The 27,500-nt window shown below is 39.6% G+C and overlaps 1 protein-coding gene across 1 annotated transcript in view; it reads right to left on the reverse strand.

The window, feature by feature from the left end:
- The window catches only part of POLA1 (DNA polymerase alpha 1, catalytic subunit), a 281,414-nt gene that overhangs the window by 18,377 nt on the left and 235,537 nt on the right, over positions 1 to 27,500 (reverse strand). Inside the window, exon 36 of the mRNA XM_063450182.1 lies at positions 27,101 to 27,197. Within this exon, the coding sequence (XP_063306252.1) occupies positions 27,101 to 27,197 (97 nt within the window). The remainder of the gene's footprint in view (positions 1 to 27,100; positions 27,198 to 27,500) is intronic.

Raw genomic sequence — 27,500 nt, forward strand, 5'->3', positions numbered from 1 at the left:
GGGGAGTGTTATACAATTGCAGTTGGTTGTGTGCATATATTTTACAGCATGCATATATCTGTTGTCCTCTTTAATATGCAAGCATGCACTTTTTCAAAAACAAGCATTAATAAAATATCTTTCTGGTCAATCAGTAGACCTCAGTCTCAAACTGCTGCAAATTTTTAGGATATTTTAGAAGTGGTCCATAAATTGTTTGTGTTCAACATAGTATTAGTGATACCTACACCCGCCACAATATTAATACACGGTTGCCAATATGTGCCACTTGTCCTAACATAAGCTAAGCAAAACTGGGAGACCGCCCTATTACAGTCATTTCAATTCACCAAGGGATGCACACACAATCGCATAATTTCATTGTTGTGGATCTGGTCTGAAAGATGAAGAAAGTGCCAAATCGCACACTCAATTGTTTGACATGTTTGCTGCTTATCAGACACACTGCATGGACAAACCGCAACTGTTCACATAGAAGAGTCTTAACACTTATGATGTCAGCTGGGATTTACAGCCAGAGAAACATGCACATTTCTTTCCTCTTTTTCACATTCTACATGTTTCAAATTCTGACAATGGTCTTAAACTTAAACAGAGAACACTCTCATCACCCTAGTGTTGTTAAAGTTTTTTAAAAACCCAATAAAAGGCAAATTGCGTGCCTAATCAATGAAAGTTCATTACATGATGAATTTTGGAGAACATATAAATAGTGTAAATTTTGGCATGATTAAATAAATATTCATAGACAAGGTAGGGTATTCACAAACAATAGATATGCCACATAATTAAGCTTCATAGGTGTCCTATATACTCAAGTGTAAATTGCTAAATTGCCTCAAGCACATTCAGGCTTCCATGCGTGTCCAAGATTGGATCGCTTTTACAGGTAACGCATAAGTAACATTTTTAAAATTACCTCAGCTGCAGCAAAAGTGCAGTAAAACTATTCAAAAGTGGTTTGATAGAAATGTGTGTGTGTGTGGACAGACTACATCATAACCATTGCAAATCTGTAGTGGTTGTGGAGCTTTGAGGGGCACAGTACTTAGTAACTAGATTTCCGGCTTTTAGTTGCAACTCATGTCTAATGTTTTGAATAATTCTAAAGATCTTCCTTCTGTGTTTTGACTCCTCATATGAGCATTACATTCGGTTACTTTTTTAAATCTCTGCTTCTGGAACGCTGATTGTTATCATTGAACATGTACTGTAAGCTACACAAAAATTCTTGATTTTCCTATTCATTATGCGAGGTCTCTGAGCAATTGTGAATGCTCCCCCCCCCCTTAAGAAGCAGTCAGCAAATTCTTTACTTTTCTATGTCTCCAGGTTATGCTCTACTAGAAAGCCCATTATGGGAAAAAAAGAACCCCCCCCCCCCCCCTACAAAAACTAACTTCATCGGTGGATTCTGGATTTCCTAAAACAGAAAAATGTTCAGTGTTTAAGACCACACGTATTAGAGAACTCACAATTACAATATATGTGATTTCAAAATAAAGCAGCAAGATTATGGATAATTATTGTAATAATAGAAAAATATAATGTCTGACAGCAGTTACTGAAATATATATACCAAGATATATACTGAAAAATAGTGACAGAAGCTTACAAGTAAGAGAATGCTAGCTTCAGAGAACACAAGTGAGAATAAAAAAATAAAAATATAGAGAGCCCCCCCCACACCCCCCACCCCGGAATAAAAACATTTATCCCATGCGTTGTAGCTTGAGATAGCATATGACCTCTGACAAACAGTTTTCAGAGTAATTTTAATGCTACTCTGGATTTAACTTTACTAACTGGTAGCAATTGAGCACATCTTTTTTTTGTGGCAGCAGTTATCTAAAACGCTACAATAACAGCATCAAAAGTAGAATGGTGGAAGATTGGTTTTCCATTGTACTGCTGAACTGGCATAATGCCCAGGGTGTGTCTCCAGGTTATGCTCTACTAGAAAGCCCATTATGGGAAAAAAAGAACCCCCCCCCCCCCCCTACAAAAACTAACTTCATCGGTGGATTCTGGATTTCCTAAAACAGCAAAATGTTCAGTGTTTAAGACCACACGTATTAGAGAACTCACAATTACAATATATGTGATTTCAAAATAAAGCAGCAAGATTATGGATAATTATTGTAATAATAGAAAAATATAATGTCTGACAGCAGTTACTGAAATATATATACCAAGATATATACTGAAAAATAGTGACAGAAGCTTACAAGTAAGAGAATGCTAGCTTCAGAGAACACAAGTGAGAATAAAAAAATAAAAATATAGAGAGCCCCCCCCACCCCCCACCCCGGAATAAAAACATTTATCCCATGCGTTGTAGCTTGAGATAGCATATGACCTCTGACAAACAGTTTTCAGAGTAATTTTAATGCTACTCTGGATTTAACTTTACTAACTGGTAGCAATTGAGCACATCTTTTTTTTTGTGGCAGCAGTTATCTAAAACGCTACAATAACAGCATCAAAAGTAGAATGGTGGAAGATTGGTTTTCCATTGTACTGCTGAACTGGCATAATGCCCACTTTAAAAGCAATTCTCTGCTCATCACTAAAATCTGGCAGATACGACACTAAATGCTTTGAGGGAGAGGGAAAAAAATAAATAATAAAGGAGGGTGTGTGCCTGAATAAAGGGGCAAGCCTTCCCCAAACATGCATCGATAAACAAAAAAAAACGCAAACCTACAAATAAATGAAAAAGCATTGCTTATTGACTTACAAAATATTAATTTGTAAGCCATAAACAAATAAAAAAACCTAGAACAAAAAGGCTTTTTTTTTTTAAAATATAGATGCACTTTTTTTTTAACAAAACATTAAAAAACAAAGTTTAGCACTGAGAATCGACAAGTAAACAATCTGCACTTAAGATGAATTTATCAGCAGGCTTGCACTAGGTATAGAACTACTAAACAAAAGCAAAATACATATTTACATTCCACTATTGTTCTGGTGCAGTGAAAACCTTTTCCATAATGCCAATCACTTGTCAAACGCGTTGGCTACGTTTTATTTACCAGTAAATGTAATGAGTAAATATATGATAATAAAACTTATTTTGCACGGACAGCTTCAGTTTCCTTTTCTTTCTAAATACAGGTAATGATTTAGACTGCTTTCAGAAAGTCTCTTTTTTTCCCCTACTGTCAATAAAACTAATTCTATTCCCCTTTCCACATGGGGGTGAGAAAAGGGTCTGCACAAATGAAAATTCAAATTAAAATCCTGATTATAGTGTAGTGTGACAACACCTGTATTTATAATTTTACTGTCAGCTCGCTGGTAGTGTTTAACAAAGGCTTGAAGGAGGAAAGTAATTGGAATTTGTCTGCAACATGCCAAATGATGACACTGGACGCTCTGCTCTGCTGCAGTAAATGTGACTTGTTGGTAAAATAACCCTTATATATAATATTAAACTCTGACAGTTTTTTTTTTTTTTTTTTTTAAAGACACATGAAACTCAGGAGAATAGTCGTTTTCCAAAACAAAATGCCACGAGCATCCGCCCAATTCAACCAGAGCAGGAAAGAGAGGCATTTTAATTTAACCCATTTATTGCAAGTCAAAACAGCTTTTCATCAAAACTATTTATTTGAAAGAAGCTCTTTGTAATAGTTATGTTTCCAACTACATGGGCAATGTTCTCCCAGCTTGTATCAAAACATCTAAGCAGCCAACCGGGGGCAATAAAAAAGGCTTAGAGTGCAGAACTGATGCTCTCTAAGAGTTTTCAGCCTATCACGGCTATCCAATATTGCACAAGCCGATGTGTAAGTTAATTTACTAGTTACTAGCAGTGGGACAAATATTTTTTCTTCTTTCTAAATCACCTGCTTTAAAACACTAACCAAAACAATGGGAACAACGGTGAATGAAGCTATGCGCAATAACCGAATATTTACAATCTATTTTACCTCATTATAGTCGATTACTAAGATACTAAGGCACAATATTCATTTACGCACCTTCTCTGTCCTGAACTTGCACCCTTACACACACACCCACACACACACACCCTAAGGCATTCAAAACCAATTTACTTTGCTCAAAAGGGAGAAGCAAATTAATGAGATGCAAGAACGAAGGAAACCCCATGACAAATAGACCTGCTTTCAATGGCATATAGATTAATTGGACTAAATATGAACATTGGTGAGTAAACCGTTTAAATATTTTGGATTGTGGCTAATAACCTCGAAAGAGGACTTCAAACTTCTGTCCTCCCTCAGCTGCAGCTTGAAGAACAATGTCAGAAAGGTATACGGCCAGGCGATCATCTCCCCTCCACCCTATCCCTCTCCCATTTTGGTTAGATATTGAGATATTTAAATCAGAACAATGAGTAATGCTATATTCTGCTTGGTGACCTTGGTTGTAGTCAATACGCCCAATATTCTAGAAGTATGGAGGGGACCTGCATATTCCTAGGACGCTTATGTGATACTAAGAGGTCCTGCGTGAAGACACAACAGATGCAATACTATAGTTTGAAAGCTTGTTGGGAATGTGATATAGATATGGGATTCTCCTGCTTTTCAGGGGAGATGAAGCAGAGAGAACGACAAATCAGGTCAGAAAAGACGGGCCTCACATATTAGGGAAAGATTACTACTGGACCTTTAGTTTAATTTGCTATGTTCATCTACATTATTTAGCCTTGTAAATTTGCCATTATAAAAATAATAAATTGAAAAATATATATATGTTTTTCCACTTTGCATGATTTTGGGACCTGTGAGTACCATGGTGTATAATATGAAGAAAATTTCCAATAAAAAGGATATTTACAAAAAAAATAATATATTTGACTGAGTGATCAAGTATTTCCCAAAACAAGAGAACTACTTCAAGTATTGCCTTTTTATACTCCGTGAAAACATGATTAAAAAAATATTATTTACTTAATGTGACATCGTAGATATACTAAAATGGTGGCACCAAAAAGCAATGATATGCTGCATAATGGAAACATTCTATTTGCCAGAGAAATCTATATTTGCCATTCTGCACCACAATTGAGGATGCATTTGGAAATGAAGTGTGAAAGGAAAATGCATTTATTTGGATAGATCTGTCATCCTTACCTATAGCATAGTATGAGCTAATCGTGCAGTGTATTAACACATCATAGAGCATTTTTAGCAAGTAATGCATCATGCATTATATAGCACACTTTAATACACAAATCTGACAATGATCTACCATTAGCCTTAAATGCACATACACACGTTGATAAGATGTCAGAGGTTAAGTGAAACCTAAACAGCCCACTGCCAAATACATATAAAAACAAAACGTTTAAAGATGCTTTCTGCTGTCAAGTAGCATTTTTTCCCACTAAACTTATAAACATGTTAATCTCAATGCAAATAAACTTCGTTCTCGCCACTTTGAATGCGTACATGCCCATCTTGCTTTATTATGCAGGCAATGTGAAGGGTGAAACTACCCCACAGTAAAATAGGAACTATGAGCAAAGGAGACACAAAATGACAGTGATGTTTTAGTTTATATTACGTATGGCAACACACAAAACTGTCAAAACTATGCAGTGAAATAGGCTGTTATCAAGCATCTGTCAAGGCAATCCTTTGAGATTTGGAATTCTTGTGTTTATTGTAACTATTGCATGCAACACAAAAGAGAAAAAAACAGGCCATTTTAAACAGAGTTAAATGTAATCTACGCAAGTCCAGGCTTCCATCTACACTTGAAACGAATTACTCCAGATACAACAATATTTTTGCTCATTCAATAGGTTCTTCTACAGTCACAGATCAAAGAAAAATACCAGGGTAGATTCTGCACACATTTTCACACTGATGTCTATTAAATTAGGTGGTATACAATGGACAAAGGCAATAGGCAAATCATTATTTCTGGTTATACACAAACGTTTCCGTTACTTAGTGCTCAGGAAATTGTTTAAATTTATAGACTGGAATAGAAAGCCTCAGAAGCTTAGTCGGCCTTTAAGTGGTCAACCATTTTTACTGCTCTTTTATACTCCGATGTTGAAATTCATGTAATACAGTCTTGTAACCATCTCCATTCTCATAAGGAGCTGACTTTATCCACGTCAAGGAGTAAGAAGGCGGCCATCTTTAGAAAAATTTAGATGATGCTCATGACTGTTTTGTTGTACACAATGTGGTTATCTGAGGTTGAAGAAAAATTGAAACATAGGTAGTTTGCCTGGTAATCCCCAGTCCTCTGCAGTACACCATACGGAAGAGGATTTGGGGTGTTGACAGGCAAGAGGTAATGGTCAGTGGGTGTTGCCAGTGCCACCAAAGGGCATGTACCCGGTTAAATATAAAGATTGAGAAATATCAATTAACTGGCAAGATGGTTATGCTTAACAACTTGGAGGTCTGTGCCTACTAGGCCTTACAGTAGTATATTGTGAGGGGTAAAACTTGGGAGATTGGAGATAAATAGCTCCTTTCTGTTTGGAAAAACGGTACTAATGCACAAAAAAGCTGACTGCTGTCTTTATTAAGTCCTTGATAGCAATAGTTGCCGATAAAACAGTCTCCCCTTGTTTTAGCTATAGCCTGACCAATAAATCAATAATGTCGGTGGCTAAGGTCTGGTTACCAAAAAGCTAACAAAAAAACCCCCATAAAGGTACCTTGGCAGCAAAAAAATCAAAAAAATCATAGGATCAGGAGTTACAATACTTGCTAAATACAGTGTAGCAATGATCAAAGAGTGATCAACTAAAAGTAATTCCTTCCTTCCTAATCCTACTTGGGAGGTATAGATTGGAGACCGGTTCCCATAATATTATTGTAGCGACTTGTAACCCACTCTCCTGGTATCTTATCTAACCGAGAGCCTGTACAACAGTCCCTAATAACCTCCCAACACCTTCGAGGGTGTTCTAATCTGTTACTAACTCTAAAGTAGAGCAAAATGCTGCCTAATGTGCCATCACAATCGCTGTAAGGGCAACACTGTGGAAGTGAAAGTAATTACATTAACCAGTGAGGGTCTAAATACCCATAGTGTGCAAAACAAGTGGTGAGGTGAGAAAAATAAATAATAAGGCTAACGTTAGCCTTATTATTTATTTTTCTCACCTCACCACTTGTTTTGCACACTATGGGTATTTAGACCCTCACTGGTTAATGTAATTACTTTCACTTCCACAGTGTTGCCCTTACAGCGATTGTGATGGCACATTAGGCAGCATTTTGCTCTACTTTAGAGTTAGTAACAGATTAGAACACCCTCGAAGGTGTTGGGAGGTTATTAGGGACTGTTGTACAGGCTCTCGGTTAGATAAGATACCAGGAGAGTGGGTTACAAGTCGCTACAATAATATTATGGGAACCGGTCTCCAATCTATACCTCCCAAGTAGGATTAGGAAGGAAGGAATTACTTTTAGTTGATCACTCTTTGATCATTGCTACACTGTATTTAGCAAGTATTGTAACTCCTGATCCTATGATTTTTTTGATTTTTTTGCTGCCAAGGTACCTTTATGGGGGTTTTTTTGTTAGCTTTTTGGTAACCAGACCTTAGCCACCGACATTATTGATTTATTGGTCAGGCTATAGCTAAAACAAGGGGAGACTGTTTTATCGGCAACTATTGCTATCAAGGACTTAATAAAGACAGCAGTCAGCTTTTTTGTGCATTAGTACCGTTTTTCCAAACAGAAAGGAGCTATTTATCTCCAATCTCCCAAGTTTTACCCCTCACAATATACTACTGTAAGGCCTAGTAGGCACAGACCTCCAAGTTGTTAAGCATAACCATCTTGCCAGTTAATTGATATTTCTCAATCTTTATCTGAGGTTGAAGAAAGACTGCGATTTCTCACCTCTTGCTTAACCCCTTAAGGACACATGACATGTGTTACATGTCATGATCCCCTTTTATTCCAGAAGTTTGGTCCTTAAGGGGTTAAATGAAAAGGCCTTGTTTTATATGCTGATAAATCTTTATCACTAGATCATACACTACTGATCTCCCTGCCAGTTTTCCTTTTGGTCCATGGTAATCAACTAAAAAAGTTCGATGAACAGATATCTATTGTTGTGGACATAAAATATTAACCTAATTCATGTTACTAAAACGTCTATTTACTTAGTATAACTTCAATCAGTATTATTCAGTTTATATGTGATTTACTTAAAATGGCCGCTAGGGCCAGGGAGTTTCCCTTTGACATCGACTAACACCCTCACTAACAAGATGGCGCTGGAATCTGGGGGAGACCTGCAAGATACCAGTGACATCACACCCGGTAGGAAGAGCAATAAATCAGCCACTTAACACCTAACCAATTATTGATGTATTATTTCATGTTATCTCTGACAAAGCATATGATGTAATTTTGCTTTATAAGGGGCATGCCACCCCCCCCCTGAATAAACATTCCTCAATTTTTTCATTAACCTGAAACCTGTGTCTGGTGTGAATTACTTCAGGAGCATGCACGCATTATTTCTTTAATTTGCCCGGGGGCATATACACAAGATTATCAATCGATTGAATTGATATCCACTTCATCTATATCAGGGGAGAAGAGATGATAATACGCTAACTCGTGTTTGCGTGCGCTCTGGACAGGAAAACTATGCAAATATAGAACAGTAAAACCATTATTTTGTGTCACTTTACTGCATTATTTAATCCCCCAACCCACCCAGTTACAGTATTCTTTTAAAGCGGCACTGTCATGCCAAACTTCCCTTTCTTTAATTGATTCCTTTTCTCTCCCTCTGTCAGGATCTGTTCTTCATTTCTTCCTGTCTGCTCTACTTTTCTTTAAAACATGAGAAAGTAGGTACTACTTTGTCTTATGGAAGTTTCCTATGCTTAACCAGCTTTTACCAGCGGAGGAGCAAAGAGTGCTTTGTTTCCGGTGATCAAAGCAATTTTCTACCAGTAATAAAGATTACTTAGTATTCGTAAATTCTGCCCCTACTCGCTATACCGCAAGTAGGGGCATGTCTAGTAAACAGTGAGCAGCCTATGGCCCGACCCGCTGCTCAGGGGTGGGGGCTCGAGAGGGGGGACACTAGAGTTGTTTTTTTTTCTAGCAGCCATAGGCTGCTCGCTGTTAACTAGACATGCCCCTACTTGAGGTATAGCGAGTAGGAGCAGAATTTACTAATATCAAGTAATCTTTACTTAGTATTAGTAAATTTGCCTGAAAGACCATGATACCATGGGAATTAGGGAGCTATCTACTAAGCGGACGCAAGATGCAGCCGCGGCACGAACCGGAGTTTCATTGATTCGTCTGAAATTCCGATCCGAACAAAGTCCCAAATTGCGTCTTAACACAAATGGAGAAACTGTTCTCATTCTGTTAGGATGAAATTCGGTAGTTTTGCTGGCATTCTGTCTAAGTGAAAGGACATTCGGGAATACTGACAGGATCACGGATTAAAGGTGAGAATTGTGGGAAAATTGCTTTGATCAACGGAAACGAAGCACACTTTGCTCCTCCGCTGGTCAAAGCATAGGAAACCTCCATAAGACAAAGTAGTCCCTACTTTGTCTTATGTTTTAAAGAAAACTAGAGCAGGCAGGAAGAAATGAAGAACAGATCCTGACAGAGGGAGAGAAGAGGAATCGATTGAGGAAAGGTAAGTTCGGCACTACAGTGCCGCTTTAAGGCTCTGTGGTCCATGTGAACATGCGGTGGTACATAACAGTTCATGACATTAAGGGTAAAAAAAAAACACATGAAATTCTGGTGCATACATTAGTAAATTGAGTTAGCATTATCAGGAGAATAAATATGCTCTATCTCCCATTATTTATGAATCCTTGTTCTTTTACTTCGTACCAATTACATGCCCTATCATTTCCAAAATCTACAAACCGTTTTCAATCAACCGATTTCTTTATTATAGTGTGCAACAGGCTTGTTACTCCCTCTATTCGGAAATGAAACCTTGATTGGCCAAACAGTTTTGAATTTAACATGGACTGTGATTGCCCACATCAAATAAATTAAAGCTGTCAATCTTCACCTTGGAGAATCTCCTTTAGATATAGTATGGCTGAAGAGCTACCTGAGTGAATTTGCTTAGGGGAAAATAAAAGGGGACGAATCCTAGAAATGGAAACTCTTATTTACTGCATTTGATGACTTCTCTCTTCCTTGGTATATATTTGCGGCAAAACCATTTTCTCTACGACCTTAGCAAGAAAATTAGGTTTTGTAGAATAAAAGAAGAAAGGAAAGAAGAAGTTCGCTTAAATCCAATTTGCAGACTTAGTAATAACAGAATATTAAAATATAAAGGGGCATAATCATAAGAGCACGGAGACAAAACATTTTGAAACCGTACTGTCAAATAAGAGGGGAAAAATAAAGTCACATGTTATTTATTCAGAAAGTGTTTTGTTAAGAGAAAAGCATGGAGATGTCTCTTACTTCTAGGTAGCACAAACAGTTTAGTACGATAAACAAAGGTACGTAAGAGGAGGGCTGCAAGCTTGTGGTCCAGGTCAAATACAAACAAATGGCTGTTTGTGACCGAAGTAACCCACCATTGCACTTGTTTTATAATTTTGCCTCAACTATTAAAGTTCAATGTGAAGACTAATATGATACAATAGTACTATAACACTGTTTTGTAGGCAAATGACAGACAGTTTTGCCCACACTATTTTCTAGAGTAAGCAGCAAGCCAATTTCGAGTTTTTTTTCCTCAACATAAAGGCTGTGGCATCCAGGCCAGTCTAACTTTGCCACAATGGTTCCAAGAGGAGGGGCAATGAAGTCCTTTGTACAAAAGGTGTTTGCCACAGTTCACTGCTTGTGAGTCTATTGTGCTTCCATTTTTCCAACTCACTTGGTGATATACACTTTCAGGTTTATTTATTAAAGTGAGAATTCAACGTGAAATTAAATTTTAAGGCCAGAGCAGCTGAACTAAAAATCATAGCTGATTGCGAGAATTTTTGCAGTTCGGCTATTTTCACCATAACTTTGAATTCTAGCTTTAGTGAATAAACCATGTGTCCTCAACCCCTTTTTTCCTTTTATTTATATAAACTACTGTGGGTATAACAACAACTAACCCTTTATACTGTGAGCGTTCCCCCTACTCTTGTGTGATCACAGTCAAGTCAAGTGTGATTTATAAAGGCACAGTGCACCTCATATTTGTACTATGCATTATAAAAAAACAACACAAATTTAGCAAATTCGACCATTGCTGTTCATAACAATGTTTATTCACAAAACACCAAAATCTAGTGAACTAACAGATTGCAAAGTTTAAGCAACAATAGATGGATTTATAATATTCCAACACAGTCACAGCATGGCAATTTTAACCACTCAGAAAGAAAGTTCACCGTAGAAAATATTTTGCACATCTCACATGATGATACAAAGAACAAGTCCTGTACCAATGACATCTGGTTACACCTACGATAGTACACATCTACCCCACAATCTCCTCAACATGCTGGAAGTGCCAAAGAGGCATGTGCTCTATGCTACATAGCTGAAAATCCTATTGAAAGACAGAGGGGGGCCTTACACTCAACTCCATTTCTATAACTCTAAGTGAGTTACTCTAGAGACTACCCTAAAACATGCTCATTACTTATGTTCCTAAATTCTTTCTCCAAAATATGCTGAGATTTTTAGAGCTTGTTATTCATATAGCGGATATGTACTGTAACATTCCCCATATCATCCAACAGACATGATGATCACATATAGCTTTTATGAACACGTGAACTATTGCCAAACTAACCAACACTGCAAACAATTGACCAATGTATTAAATAATAGAGATATCCTTGCTTTGAAATGATGCCAAACGATATTGGGAAGCATTTTGCAAGTCTTGGCACCGCATAATAAAGCAACCTATTACATGGCTGGCACCTGTGATGACCAATCTTGCTAAGAGTTGAGAGAGAGGAAAAACGCAATATATACATATTGTTAATGTTCTAACTAAACAATGTGCTGTAAGTACAGGTAGTTAATTGGTTTCCCAGTTAAGCATTGTATATGAAAGTGGCTTTTCCTCCACGTATATGTACAGCTTTGATATTAAGCATGATGAATGCTTAATTTAGGCGGGCGATATTCCCCTTTTCATTGTGTATCAGTTGGACTTATTAGTACATAAGACTACCGAATTGATTCCCCCATCTACATGGGGGGTTGTAATGCAGCCAATCCTAATTGTGCTTCTGGACCTGCTTAAGACACAGACGCCCACGCTGCATGGGAGTTTTACCAGCCAGTGGAATAACGTCTGAGTACCTTTACCACAGTCCTTGGTATTTTATCTGGAGCAAATATAGTTAGAGCAGACTGTACTGCCCTGTGTCTGAGTTCTTCTTAGTGTTTTTTTTCTTTCTTACATGTGATACTAAATTGACGTTATTTACCTGCCTTATCTATTGTATGTGGATATATGCTGATGTAAGTGGATTGTTGCACTTTGCACTGTTTTTGCAGTTAATTATAGCACTTTGTTGTATTATTGCACCTAATTGCATTAGCACTATTGGTATTGTGCACTTTGATAGGTAGTGTTTGCATTTTATTCATATGCATTTATTTTTTACTTATGTGTATTATAAATTAAGTGGTTTGAACATCACATTGCACTATTTGTGTATTACATATTGTCTCAGACATTTTTAAAATTTCTTATTAGGATGAATGCTTAGGTCTGAGTGTGCATGTAAATCTATTTACACAAACCTAAAACGAAATGTTCTTCAGATTGTTTATATAATGGAGTTGCATATCTAGAGAGCAAGAAAGCAGTCGTCTCATACATATCAGGTAGCCAATGGTAACCTATTATACACCAATTACACCTGACCTTTGGAATTGCTTTTTTTCAGCCGCTATTACAAATATACATATAACAAAAAATGACTACATGCATGCTTGGAATGAAAAAAAATACTTGCAAGACACTCAACTAGCTTTATATTTAATTTAAATCATCATGAGCAAATAATGAAAACACACTGGATGATATATAGCAAACTGTTCTGAAAAGTGTCTATTAAATCCCATCATTATTTTGCTCATATTTATTCAAGTGATCTAAAAAGTGACCGTTTCCTTTGTAGCAAAAGCTGCCAGTTTTTGCAGAAATGCCTATTCCAGAAGACCATCAAATTTACAGTGACAGAAAAGGAGAAGTGAAAGAGAAAAAGTGGTGGAAAATTCATAAATCATAAATCTGTAGTGAAGCCCAACAATATGTGTATCTGTGACACCTACTTCCCAACATGGATGAACAGAATGGGGAATGTAGCGAGTGTGTGTATTTGGCATGTATTGTATGTATAGTGGATGCAGTGAGTGTGTGATTTTGTGGAGTGGGATGGGATAGGGTTTACAATCTCTGAGGGCAAGAGGAACAGCTTTGTATTTTTTTCAGCCTTGTTTACAGTTATTCCTCCCTTACTATTACCTTGGCCAGGACACGGGAACACTACATGCTCAAGTGGTTCAGTGGTACTGTAGAGGCTCCAGTTTTCACCCGTTGCCGGGTGCAGCATCGGAGTGTTGCCATGGTAACCTGGGGCAAAGTTTGAGTACCAGGCAAAAGTACAGACTGCTTCCCTCACCAACTATAGGAGCCTGCTATGACCTGAGGAGGAAGATCTGTGATCTCCCTTACTGGACCTGATCGTGGCTGTATATACATAGTTATACTTTATTTAGATGCACAGAATTTAGGCTGTATTCAAATTCTGCGGTAAAAAAACAAACTGCGTAACAAAACAATTAAAAGCAAGTGCTTTGATACTTCCCTGCATAACAAAACCTTTGTACCAGATTAGGGAAGATACTTCATTATCTGTGACCTTAAAGGGACACTATAGTCACCAGAACAACAACAGCTTAATGTAATTGTTCTGGTGAGTATAACAGCACTCTTCCGGCATTTTCATGTAAACACTGCCTTTTCAGAGAAAAGGCAGTGTTTACATTGCCCCTAGGGACACCTCCAAGTGGCCACTTCTTAGATGGCACTGGAGGGGCTTCCTGGCTCAGGCCTGCACAGTAAGCAGCCCTTCTGTTCAGCGTCCCCACGCTCCGCATGGAGAAGCTGAATTTTCCTCATAGAGATGCACTGATTCAATGCATCTCTATGAGGAGGTCCTGATTGGAGAAAAACAGCATTTGGCCCCGTGCTGATTTTAGCCAATCCAATACTTTCCCTATGGGACAGCATTGGCTTGGAAAAAAAGGGGGCAGAGCCAACGCCGGCGGACCCGCGCCGCGCCGGATATAAGGAGAGTTTTAAACTTATATAGGGGGGCTAGTAAAGCACGACTGTGCATATTTATAGGATCACCCTAAAGTGATCCTATAAATATGCACAGTCATGCTCTATTATGAATAGGGATCGACCGATTATCGGACGATATTCTGTATTTTCGGCAATATCTGTATCTGCCTATAGAGATATTGCCGATAATACATACCATGATACGCCCGGTGGTCCTGGAGGGCCAGCAGAAAGCTCTTCCCTACCTTCCCAGCAGTTCCCTTCAGCTCCCCTGTGTAAATCTCGCGAGTCCCGCGGCTATACCAAGGCACCGCTCTGCATAGCACGCAGGCCGCGAGATTTAGACAGTGGAGCTGAAAGGAGCTGCTGGGAAGGTAAGTAAGAGCTTTCTGCAGGCCCCCACTGCACAGTCCATGTCACCAGACCACCAGGCAATGCTATACCCCTCCCCCCCCCCCAGCAAGAAGCAATGCACTGCATCCACTACACACACACTACACACTGCACCCACTACACACACTGCATCCACTACACACTGCATCCACTACACACTGCATCCACTACACACACACTACACAAATACAAACTGCATCCACTACATACACACTACATCCACTACACAAATACAAACTGCATCCACTACATACACACACACACACACACAGCTACCCTGTCTAAATACACTGCATCCACTACATGTGGCATGTATATTTTGTGCATTTATCTTTAGAAATAGTGTTTTTTCAAAATGGTAAATGTACAGAATAATTGTTAAGTTATCGGCTATCGGCCTGAAAGTTCACAAATTATCGGTATCGGCTCTAAAAAATAAAATAAAAATAAAAAAATCAATATTGGTCGATTCCAAATTATGAACCTGAATCCAGATTTAATAAAAAATAGTACAGACTGTCTATTTACAATAAGGAAAAGGGGGAATTAGGTTCACGAGAGCTAGGAATAGAACGGCACTAGAGAAAAAAACTACAATTTTAATACAGCGAATTTTGAGTAATAAACCCATTTTTTAAAATGATAGATGTGGAGGCATTGTAAAGCACTGGCAGTTGCTTAAAAATGATAAAATACAGTATAGATTTAACAGAATATAAGTATCGCATAACAGGTTACTTGTGAGACTGTAGCATGACCTATTTGCAATGGTTAAACTTGCTAGTATTACAACAAAAACACAGCACTGGCATTGTGTAAATAATACAAGTAGTACTGTCTGTCACTCAGTCATATTTGTATGTCTTTACTGATCACTCATAAAATGTCTGTCTCAAGATAAGTGGAGATACTATGTTATGTTTTATGTCAAAATAATTACATAATTATATTCTGAGCTAAATTATTTAAAAAGGGAAAACATTCTGATATGCATTTGACAGTTGGAATCTTGGCAGGCACAAATCATCTTAACAATGAACCTCCATTAAAATTGCATTAACACGTATATTTACTTCATTTAAAAAACTGTACACATGTATATAAGTGCCACAGGTATAATTCCATGTTTGTTAAAAAGGTGGTCATTTGGAACATGAAACATTTTTGCACAAAGCCTTTACGTCTAGGTTGCCATGTATTTATCCAACTCTTGCTTATCTCCCCACTGATTATCAGTCAGAGCCTGCATGATCTTACCCAGAATCCTTTACTTGAAAGAAGTCTAAATGTGGGGTTCTAAAAAGTTTCCACGTAGCATGCAGGTGAGAAGGCTGGAGGTCTTGTGCTATACAATTAAACCCTTTTAAATTGCCATGGAACGTTATAACTAAGTGCATGTGGACCTGAAGTTTCCAGAATGGTAGATTATTAAGGCAGTCACATGTCGCAGAAGTACAAGAACTTATTCTAAAATGGATTTTTATTCCAGACAGGAGGCTCATATTATGCTTATATTTTCTTTACTTCCTACAGCAGCAAAATGTAATAATAATCAGTACACTAAATATTAAAAAGTAAAGAACTATTGCTGTTGGGACTATTCAGAGTCAGATGGACACTCCAGACCACTAAAGCACTTTTGGAAATAGTGCAGATTTCTATTGTCACTTTTCTAAATTACACTGGTTACACCCCCCTGGCATTTCAAGCAGACAACAGGTCCTTTTACTTCCTGGTTTGGTGAGCCTATTTGCACTGAACTTGAAGGAGCAATTGCCCATAGCACCTGCCTTGCAAAGACTTCTCATTGAGCTGCATTGGGAAGTATGTGATTTAACAGTCACGTAAAGTCTAGGCACTGTAATAAGAGAAGGGTTTGCAAAGGCAGCAAACGAGATCTGCAGTTTTTGCAAGCTGTTTTTATGTAAAACTCCAATGGAAAAAAGGCATAATTAAATGCATGATTTTTTTTCATTTGGGGTATATGTGCTAAACAGTGATTTCTATTTATGTTGTATTTGGGCAGTGGAGTGTTCCTTCAAGTAATCAGATTAGAGTGTAATTCATATATGCCTCTTAGAATGCAAGGGACATGTAGGAATATCAAACCAATTGTTTAATCGGGATATGTTTACATGTCACATATGCATGCAAGATTTTAGTGGTTGATATACATTTAGATCTCAACGTGTGAATAAAATCAATTTTACATACAAGACACGTTTTAATACTTGTGCAACTATCTAATTCCCAGATTTTACTATTAACATGACGTAAAGTCATGATTTCATTAAAGACACGGAGGCAATTATTATGCATAACTTTCTTTAATTCTCTCAGCAGCAAAGATAGAGATGAATATAAATATCTCAAATTGAGAAAAAACTGTATAGTAACACAAGCAACCAATCACATAACAGAGGAAGTGACTATAAAAGGCTTGTGTCTCCCAAGATCCCCCTCTTTCTTGCGGAAAACAAAGACCAGTAATCGGGAACCAAACTCATCCAACGGAGCCAACAGGAAAAACCAGAGCTGAAAACGATACTTCAAGCTAAAATGGTGACAAAGAAAACATATGGTAATTTCCAAACTGGAATGTTCACAAAACAATACTGGTAAAACCATTGTGACGCAATCAAAACCAATATCACAGGATATACATTTAAGAAAACAACCAGAACAAGAATTTTTTTCACAGAATTAAAAAAACTTACACAAGAAGAAACAAATCCCAAAACGTAATACTTACCGAGTTCTCCAAATTCCGTACACTCGCAACAAAACCCACAACCAGGAGGGCGGGTGGGAATAAAACTCGCCGTGTCTTTAATAAAATCATGACTTTACGTCATGTTAAGAGTAAAATCTGGGAATTTTATTAAAGACACGGAGGCTCCTATTATGCAAGTTCAAAGCTGAGCCACCACTTGAGATGCAATGTGATCAATCGGCCTGAAATAGAAATCACGGTAGGTCGAGTAACATCCAGATCAGTCTTCAGACATTCCACCGGGCAGAGTGCCAGAATGCACTATAACCTAGGGTAAAGGAAGACTTCAGGGCAGACTTCGTCCTCCTGGAGATGTTGAAGGAGATACTCTCTGGGGTAAAAGTAACGGCATCCCAATCAAGTGCCCTGACATCCGACACCCACTAGCAGGAGATCATGCATCACATCATCATCAACTTAGCGGAGAGTTGCTTAAGCGTTAAATCCTGATTCAGATACCAAGATGTCAAGAACTGTAAGACCACATTGGCGTTCCAAAAGGCAAAGAACCTAGCTCTAGGCGGTCTAGTAACGAATCCCTTTAAGCAGACGACACACGAAAGGGTGTCTCCCGACCAGGGAACCATCTATACCACGATGTCCCGCCGAGATAGCTGAGCGGAACAAATTGAGGGCGCGATACGTCTTCCCCGATTAAAAAATGCCAGTGAGAAATTCCAAATTCATATGCAGAGGGACAGATACAGGATCCAGTGCTCGTCCCACGCACCAACCAGACCATAGTCGCCATAGGCAGATCGAGTACCTGGCGCCCATGCGTTATTGAGGAGATTGAGAGTTGTCTGCGGAACGCCAGAGAGAATTCAAGGTCCCCGGAAAGGAGCCACGCCATCAGGTGTAGAAGATCCTTGTCCACTAAACCATGCGAGTTCCCATCCAGATCCAAAAGGAGGTCCCGAAAGTTCAGAATCAAACGCGGGCAAACTATCGCAATTTCCAGTAACCAAGGAAACCACGGTTGCGATCTCCACAGAGGATCAACACTATCGTACAATCGTGACGGGCCAATTTTCTAAAAAGTGCAAGCAATCAGGTTGAACGGAGGCAAGGCATACATCTGAGCATCCGGCCAAGTCTGAAGGAAGACGTCCATTGCCATAGCCGCTGGATCCGGCCTCCAGCTGCAAAACTTCAGTAACTGGGCGTTGAGTGAGGATGCAAACAGATCCACCTCGAACGGTCCCCACAGCCGCTCTAAATCTTGAAACGCTGAAGTGTGCAAGTGCCAATCCCTGCAGTCTCTTAAATATCGCTACTTCCAATCGGCTCACAAGTTGCCCAGGCCTGGAATGTGCTCCGCCGTCACCGAGACGTTGTTGTGGAGACAAAAGTGCCAGAAGTCCACCATAATCACCAGCATCCCTGACTTTGTGGCCACTAGGTGGTTGATGTAACGCACCGCCGACACATTGTCCATCTTGAGTATAACGCAGTAGTTTGCGCGACTGGAGGTAAGACTGCAGATAGCGAAGGCCCCTGCTAAGAGTTCCAGACAGTTGATGTGCAATGTTTTCTCGAACTTAGACCACCTGCCTCCGGTAGAAATGGCACCACAGCGCGCACCCCAACCGCGTAACTTTGCGACGGATTTGATCACCACGTCCGGGATCGACCCGAAGATGGCCCTGCCGTTCCAGGCTTCTATGAGAGCCAGTCACATGATCAGCCCGTCCCTGGATTCGTCATCCAATTTCATCCTTGCAAGAGTGACCCGAACAGAGGCAAGAACCCTTGAGACGTTGAAGGGCCGGATAGTGAAGTGGCCTTGGAAAAAAAGCTTGGATGGAAGCATCGAGCAGGCCGATCATCGAGAGATCCTCCGCCGTGAGGTCCGCCTGACTTCTTTCTTTATGTCCTTCATCTTGGAGTCTGGGAGGGACAGGAACTGCCTGATACAGTCCACCGTGAAACCCAAGAACCTCACCACGGGGGTCAATACTGACTTTTCCCAATTGATCAGGAAACCCAAGTTCTGGAGCAACACAGTCGTCCAGCTGCCATGTAACTGCAGCTGATCCCTTGACTGGGACATGAACAAGATGTCGTCTAGACAATCAGACGAACACCCCTCATACGGAGGAACGACACCACTGGTTTCATGACATTGGTGAAACATCAAGGAGCGGATGATAGACCGAACAGTAAACACTTAAACCTTCAACGTTCCCCTCACCAGGGAAAGTGGAGAAAGTCTCCATGTTCCCTGGCTATGGGAACCGTGAAATACCCGTCCTGTAAGTTAAGCTTTACCAATCAGACGCCTGGAGAAAATCCTGAGGACTGTGGATCAATGATTCCTGCTCTTTTGAAAGGTAGAGTTCCCTGGGGTCATAATGCTGTACAGGCATGGACAAACTCTAGGCGGTAACCCCGTACAGTTTGGAAAACCCAAGTGTCCGTTGTCAAGGCAGCCCACCCGTTGTAAAACTGGGCCAACCTGCCCACCACCCTCCCCTGAGATTAAGGGGTAAAATGGGTACTCACCAGAAGGGCGTCTGCCCGACGTAGCACTTCGAGGGTAGCGAGCATTCCATGGTCTCCCCCTGGATGGGAAGAAGGGCGGAACCTTGGTTTCGTGGAATCCCCATGTAGGGAAGAAGGAGCCTAGAGTTGCTCGGAAGGAGCCCTGGAAAACACGGCCAGGTGGACGGCTCCTGCTATGCCCGGCCCCTCCAAAACCTCTGGAGAGAAAAAAATAATTGTCCCCAAACAGCATCTCTCAGGCCCATCACCCTTAGCCTGCATGGTATGAGGAGATTAAGACAGGGAGTGGCTGGGAAAGGGGCATCAAATATATTTGAGAACTTAGACTTTCAGCAAAAGTTATGTGGGTTATTAAACACTCTCCTATCTAGCTTAATAATATATATATATATATATATATATATATATATATATATTTATTATTAAGCTAGATAGGAGAGTGTTTAATAACCCACAGGAGAGAAAAAAGGCGGAAGGAACCCAGGTAGAAATCGCGGCACAGATCCGGCCCAAAATGGCTGCTGCACGAGGTAGATACAGGAGCACTCTGCGGCCAGCAAAACAGCAGGGGGGGAGGGTCACGTGTACAATACCCACGCGGCCTGTCCTGCATGCACGAGGGACCCGCCACCGAAACAAGCGGAGGCTCGCAAGTGTGCCCAACAAGGGAACACACCCGGCCACCTACCAGGGGGCCACCCACATCCTGAGGAGAAGAGGGAGGAGGGGAGAGATAAGTAAGGGGGTACTTATCTGGTCTAAGAGCAGCAAAGAAAGAGGGATCTTGGGAGAAACAAGCCTTTTATAGTCACTGTAACGGATCACCTGGCACCCCGACTGGGTACCTCCGTTGAAGGATGCTCCTATTGCTTCCTGAGGACTCCAAGCACTGCAGCAGACACCACAACCACCGAACCGGAGAAACATATAAATTCTCTCAAGCATTTGAATGCTGTATACAGCCGAATAGGACAAACCATGCGAATAGGTTTACACTCCTAGCAGTCAAACTGGAACAGCATACAATAAATCCTCCCCCAATAATGAGACGACACTTCACTTTGAGGGTTAAGCAGGAACTCTCCTGTAATGGCCACACACTGGCTTTTATGCAAGTCCCCATGCAAGGGGACATGCCACAGGGTGGGACACAGTACAACCAATCATTTACAGGAGAACCGTAAAACACACCCAGCACAAACATACATCCCTCCCCTCTGCCTGTGATATAATTACTGAACACAATGGGTTAATGTAATTGATCACAGGCAGGAAAAATACACTTTTTATACATACACTGTAACTTTAAAAATATGCATCATATTCACATACATATTCAGAATCAGCATACTTTAAATATAAACATAACCAAAATTCAGCCAATTCCATCCAGGGGTTAAAAAGTTAAGGAAAAGTCCTATTTGACCAAATGAAGCATGGCTTTTTTGCCCAAAACCAGTTCCACAGAGTCTTCTATCCTGGAGATAATTGGGAAGTAATCCAATTATCTCCAAGGACAGAGGCAAAACTCCATTAGCCACATGGCAGACAAAGGACCATAAAATACATAAAAATACATACAGTTATATTTATCACATAGAACATACACATTCTACCTATCCCCAGATAGCTTAGATCTGAGCGCACATTATTACCGGATGGTGCTCAGATCACATACAGGTAAAATAAAAGTTTAAAATGCAGGACCATAGTCTAAAGGGAACAGGCGAGCAACCAGGCCTCTCCAGTGGACAGTGGCGAGGTCAGTTCCGCCACAGTCACTTTCTCTGTTATGTGATTGGTTGCTTGTGTACTATACAGTTTTTTCATCTCTTTCATTCATCTCTATCTTTGCTGCTGAGCTAATTAAAGAAAGAGTTATGCATAATAGGAGCCTCCGTGTCTTTAATAAAATTAGTGGGTTTATAATTACATGGGGAATTATAGGTTGACACAGAAAAATGTTTGTTTTGTAGTACACAGCGATTGATTCTCTGTTTCACGGTTTGTCAACCAGGCTAAATTTACTACCTGAAAGCTACAGGCAAATCTCAAGCTATTGATCTTTCAGTCTGTTTTACAGACTGTCAGGCCAACTGCTATCTCAAGTAAAATCACATAGTAGGATTCATAACTAAGATAGGAAGACGTTGTGGATCACATATACCTATTTGAAGCATCCCTTCCTCCTCAGCAGATTTGTTGATCTTAAGATTAAAAATACAAATCCTGTTTTTTTACAAGCTGGAATGTCTTATATCAATAGTAGAACGAGGAGGCAAAATACACATGTATAGCCCCATGAGGTCTCACTGGCAGTTTGTACTAGTTATTTACTTTTAATTCTTACTAACCACAACCCCCCATGGGGGACTCCATGGTAGTTTGTAGACAGTAACCCTTACCATATTGCTGTAGAATCTCATGTTAGCACTTGCTGGCAGTCTGTAAAGCTTAGCAGCCTTTAAGGCGACTGTCACCTTCTGGGGTCTATGAATATTTTGTAAAGACCCCCGATAGTGACATCACTGCTTGGTGTGCGGTCTCAGGGAAGGCAAGTTTTACTTACCTGAACATGTCCATCTTGGCCACAGCCATCTACATGCATTGGATCATCTTTATTTCCTGAGCTTCATCAGCCAGGACCTCACGTGCGTGCTGCACTCTCACACATGTACGAGAGTACAACACTATAGTCTTTGGAAGATTGTGCAAGATTCTCCAATTTTTGTCAATTACTAGTGACTGCTGGGGTAATTGACAAAAATTGACAGTGGTAGCTCTGACTTTTGTCAATTTTATGAATAATGTACAATAAAAAAAAAGCAATCTCTTCTTTGTCTTATATCTTTTGACTGTGTTGGAATTTTGGTTTGTCGGTGTATCCTTCCTGTAACATTTTGCAGATTTGAAGCCATCCCTGGTATGTTTAGCCTCACTCTCTGATATCTCCTTGAGATTGTAAGCTCAATGCCATCTTGCACTATATACTGTAAATGCATTACAGACCGGACGTTTTGCTTTTTTTTATAGTTTATCTTATTGCATTTTAAGGTCTTCATACTCTACCCTTAAGATAAATGTACACACTGTATAGCACTGAGTTAAATATTGGCACTTTATTGACATAAAATATTTACAAGAATGATGATGAACCCATTATACGGTTTGCATTACCATTGTGAGTTGTGGAAACCACAAATGAGGAAAACAAAAATGGACAAGACTGTTACTCTAACAGTGCCACTTAGGACCACTATAAGAACACACATATGATTTGGACAGGTTAACGAACACAAAAAGTATACAACAAAATACACTTAAATAGATTACATATTTTACAATTATTATATAAAGGACTCCAAGCACCATAAGCACTTCATTGTGCTTGTAGCCCCCTGGAGAGGTCCCTCCATTTTAACTAAAGTTAACTAAAGTTATCAGATGTCCATATAAATAAGAGGTTAATAACCTAATTCCACAATCTGTTCCACCCCTTTCGTTTCTCATCAAGGAAGACAATGAAGACTAAAAGGATTGAAAAGACAAATCTCTCACAGATTATTCTCAATGAAAGCCCCCGTTCCCCTGTAAAAATGATAGGCAGACTGTCTTATTTTATTTTTTTCTTCCACCCATCAGAAGTCTTTAAACTCACAAAATAAATGGGTGATAAATACTATTCTGCTTTATAAAATAGATGTATAGACATCACACTAAGTTCAAGCTACTTGCCATTATAACCTGCACAGTCTGCACCAGTAGCAGTAACTGTTTAATATGGAATCGATTGAGAGGACCTATACCGACTACATAATCAACCTGAGGTTCTTTTATTGTGGTAGCAGTGGCAAGTTGTCGCCTTGCTGACCACCCCTGGGTCACACAATGATGGTGTCGTATATATGTCTGTCATTATTCAAATGAGTTTGAAATAAGAATCTTTTTTTTTTTGTTCAATGCTAGAGAGTAGTTCTTGTTATAAGTTTATATTCCTGATGCCTACAACCACCCATGTTTTGAAAGAAAAGGGGGGGGGGGGGGAGAGAGCCTTAAAACTCAGTAAGCATGAACAGCTTTTGATGACGCCAAACAAAAAGACCTTTGAAAATAGCTGCAAGAGACACTTCCTCTTCGGTCAGTCTGAGAGTCAATAAAGCCATTATTTTAGGCAAATTATAAACATTGCAATTTACCAGACTAGTCAAAGGGTTGCTCTAAGCATCAAAACCACTGCAGACTGCTGTAGGGGTTATGATGCTAACAGTATCCTCTTTTGCAAGAATTGCCTCTTACTCGGGTCTCTGTCAGACACAGAGTCCTATTATGGCTGATGATGGGCAGAAATACTGCTTAGCCATTTATTGGCTGAGAGTGTCAGCTGACCACTCTCAGTCAATGAATGCAATGCCGTGCATAGTAATATGTGCAGAATGTACAATAGCCAGCCTGGAACTTTTGTCCAAGACTGGCTAATGAATTCCCTAATGATGCTGCCCGAGGTGGAATTACAAGAAAATGATGCACATAAAGGCTACAAAGCACCCTGACCACTTCAAATCACTGAAGTGGCAATTGGTGCTTAAAGTAACCCTAACCTTTTTTTAATGTCATGATATAAAAATGCATAATGCACAGCACCTGTGTATTATGGTTTTGAAAACCACTGTAGTTCTTTGTGGATAAATCTACCCCTTGTTCCTATCAAAGTAATTGTCTATGTAAAAACTACCCCTCCCCCCCATCATAATTCATAAAAAAAATAGAAAAAGTTAATGTTTAAATAAATTAATAAAATAAATTGACTTACCTGTAATTGTACCCATTGTGTACAGCTTAAGTAGCAAGCATACCCTTTCCACGCCAAGATGAGATATGAGACATTGCAATTAGGAGTGTCTCCCTGTCTTGCAGGCATGTATGGGATAAGAAGCTCATTGGAAACTGGCAGAGCCATTGACAGCGAATATACAGTCTGCTGCTGTTTGGCTATCCCCTGTATATATGACATGCACATGCTGTAGGCAAAAAGGATTAGAACTTGGAACTAAGTATTTGGGTGTCAGAAGATATCTGAACGGGCTCACAGTGGTCATTGATTTTTACAAATCACTGCTATAAAGCACTTTCTGAAATGAGTGTCCGTTCAGGGTGCTCTAAAGAGCAATGCAAAATGTTTATGGTGCTTACGCCGACCCTTTAAGTTGGCTCCTAAATATGTCTGCCGGACCTCTACAATAATCTGACAACGTCTGAATTACTGAAATAAGTGTAATAAACTATTCCTAGGATTACATATACTACATCAGGAGTAGGCACCCTTCGGCAGATGTTGTGGACAATATTTTCATTAATTCTTTTGCAACCATAATGCTGGCAAAGTATCAGGGGAGATTTAGTCCACCACATCTTGAGCACCAAAGGTTACCTAGCCCTGCACTAGATGCTTTACAACATACTAACATGATTTTATTTTAGCTACAGAATTAACCCCCCCCCTCCCCAAAAAAAAAACTGTAACGGAGCCCTAGTCCTAACAGGGACTCTGCTCCGCCAGTATACCAAAAAACAGTCAAGAACAAGCAATATAATCCAAGAATCTCCTACCTCCTCCCCAGGAACTGGACGACACACAGCTCTGGGGGTATATCTGAACTTTGTCACATACACAACTTTTTTGCCCAGTCCCATCCCAATGGTTTCACATACAAAAAATGCAAGGGTTTCAATCCCAGGATCCTCTGTGCCTGAGAGATAATTGCCTGAGTAACCTTCTCTAATTTAATTATTTCTCAGGTACAGAAAATCCACAAAATATCCTGTACCCCAAAAATACCTAGGAACCCCACATAAAAGCACATTCCCCGATAGCCCCGATCTGAGTGACCAACATATCCAAGAATCACTCAAATCGGTTCGGGAGAACGGGAATGCCATCGTAGTAAAGTTTTGACCGGCCAGACACGAGGCGCTAGCCCAAAATGGTTCCAGAGAAATAGGTGTCCTGGCCGGTCTCCGTTCGTGAGGTTCCTGTGCTAACACCATACAAGTGAATCTCTAGTGTTCCAGATACAAATGCTCTCCCTGTTCTGTAATACAAACCTCCCCACGCCGAAAAAAGTTCCAGGCAGTCGACGAACAAGTACCACTGCCCTCATTCGGGACACAAGATGGCCGTCAGTCTCTCTGCCCCGTATTCGTTATACGAAATGGTGGCCACCCAGGGGAAGCACTCATTAATAGTTTCCCTTGCGGTTTTCGCACTTAATTAGCTGGTGTCAACGTTCTAATGGGGCGGGTCCTCATTCGGGAGACAAATGTATTCCGTTTGTATGAAGTCTCCCGAATAGCCAAAGAGAAACCACACAAAACGGTGGGAATGGAGCATTTTACTTACGAAGAAAGGTTAAAACATTTTTAATCTGTTTCGTTTGGAAAAACGGTGCCTGAGAGGGGATATGATAACATTATACAAATATATTCAAGGCCAGTACAAACCTTTATCTGAAAATCTATTCATAAACAGGGCTATACATAGGACACAAGGTCACATTTAGGCTGGAATAAAGGAGATTTCATCTAAGGCAAAGAAAAGGTTTATTTTACAGTAAGAGCAATATTCTCTGCCTGAAGAGGTGGTTTTGTCCATACAGATGTTTAAACTGCAATTAGATAAATACTTGCAAAAATACAACATACAGGGATATAATTTCAAATTAATGGGGTAATAGCTGCTTAATCCAAGGAGACATCTGACTGCTATTTTTGGGGTCAAGAAGGAATTTCTTCCTAGTTTGTTGCAATTTTGGAAGCCTATCAGACTAGGTTTTTTGCCTTCTTTTGGATCAACAGCAAAAACATATGTGAGGAAGGCTGAACTTGATGGACGCAAGTCTCTTTTCAGCTATGTAACTATGTAAAAGAGACACTGTGGGGTGGGGGGAGGTACGCACAGCAAATAAAGGGATTAATTCTACCTAGTATGTGCCTATTCCGCTACAACAACCAAATTGGTAGAATTATTTTCAGCCAAAAGTTATTTTGTTATTTTTGTCCCTCAGGACATCATAATATACAGCAGATAAAATGGTCTTGAATGGTTATATCCTATCAATAACATTTACAGAACGGCAAGAGTCTTACTTTTTTCTTGCTCAGAAACAACTTTCTCCAGTGCATAATCCCAGTCAAAGATGAATCGATAGAAACACAGCTGAGTGTACAAGGCCTTTTCTGGATACTGTAAAACAAACAAAGGGAAAATCAATACAAGAAACTGGTATGCTTGTAACCTTGTAAAAAGTAAAAAGAAGCAAAAAAAAAAAAGTTCTAATATATCAAATGTGGATACAGTCAGTACTTTAGAATAGGTCTTGCAAAATATTAAAAATTATACACACACACACACACCCAGGACATACTTGAGAACGAGAGAAATCTCAATGCATCTTTCCTGGTAAAATATTTTATAAATAAATAAAATATATATATATATATATATATGTAAAAACAAAACATAAAATCATGGACATTTATTTTTATA

Source organism: Pelobates fuscus, chromosome 1, assembly GCF_036172605.1.
Source record: "Pelobates fuscus isolate aPelFus1 chromosome 1, aPelFus1.pri, whole genome shotgun sequence".
Lineage (NCBI taxonomy): Eukaryota > Metazoa > Chordata > Amphibia > Anura > Pelobatidae > Pelobates > Pelobates fuscus.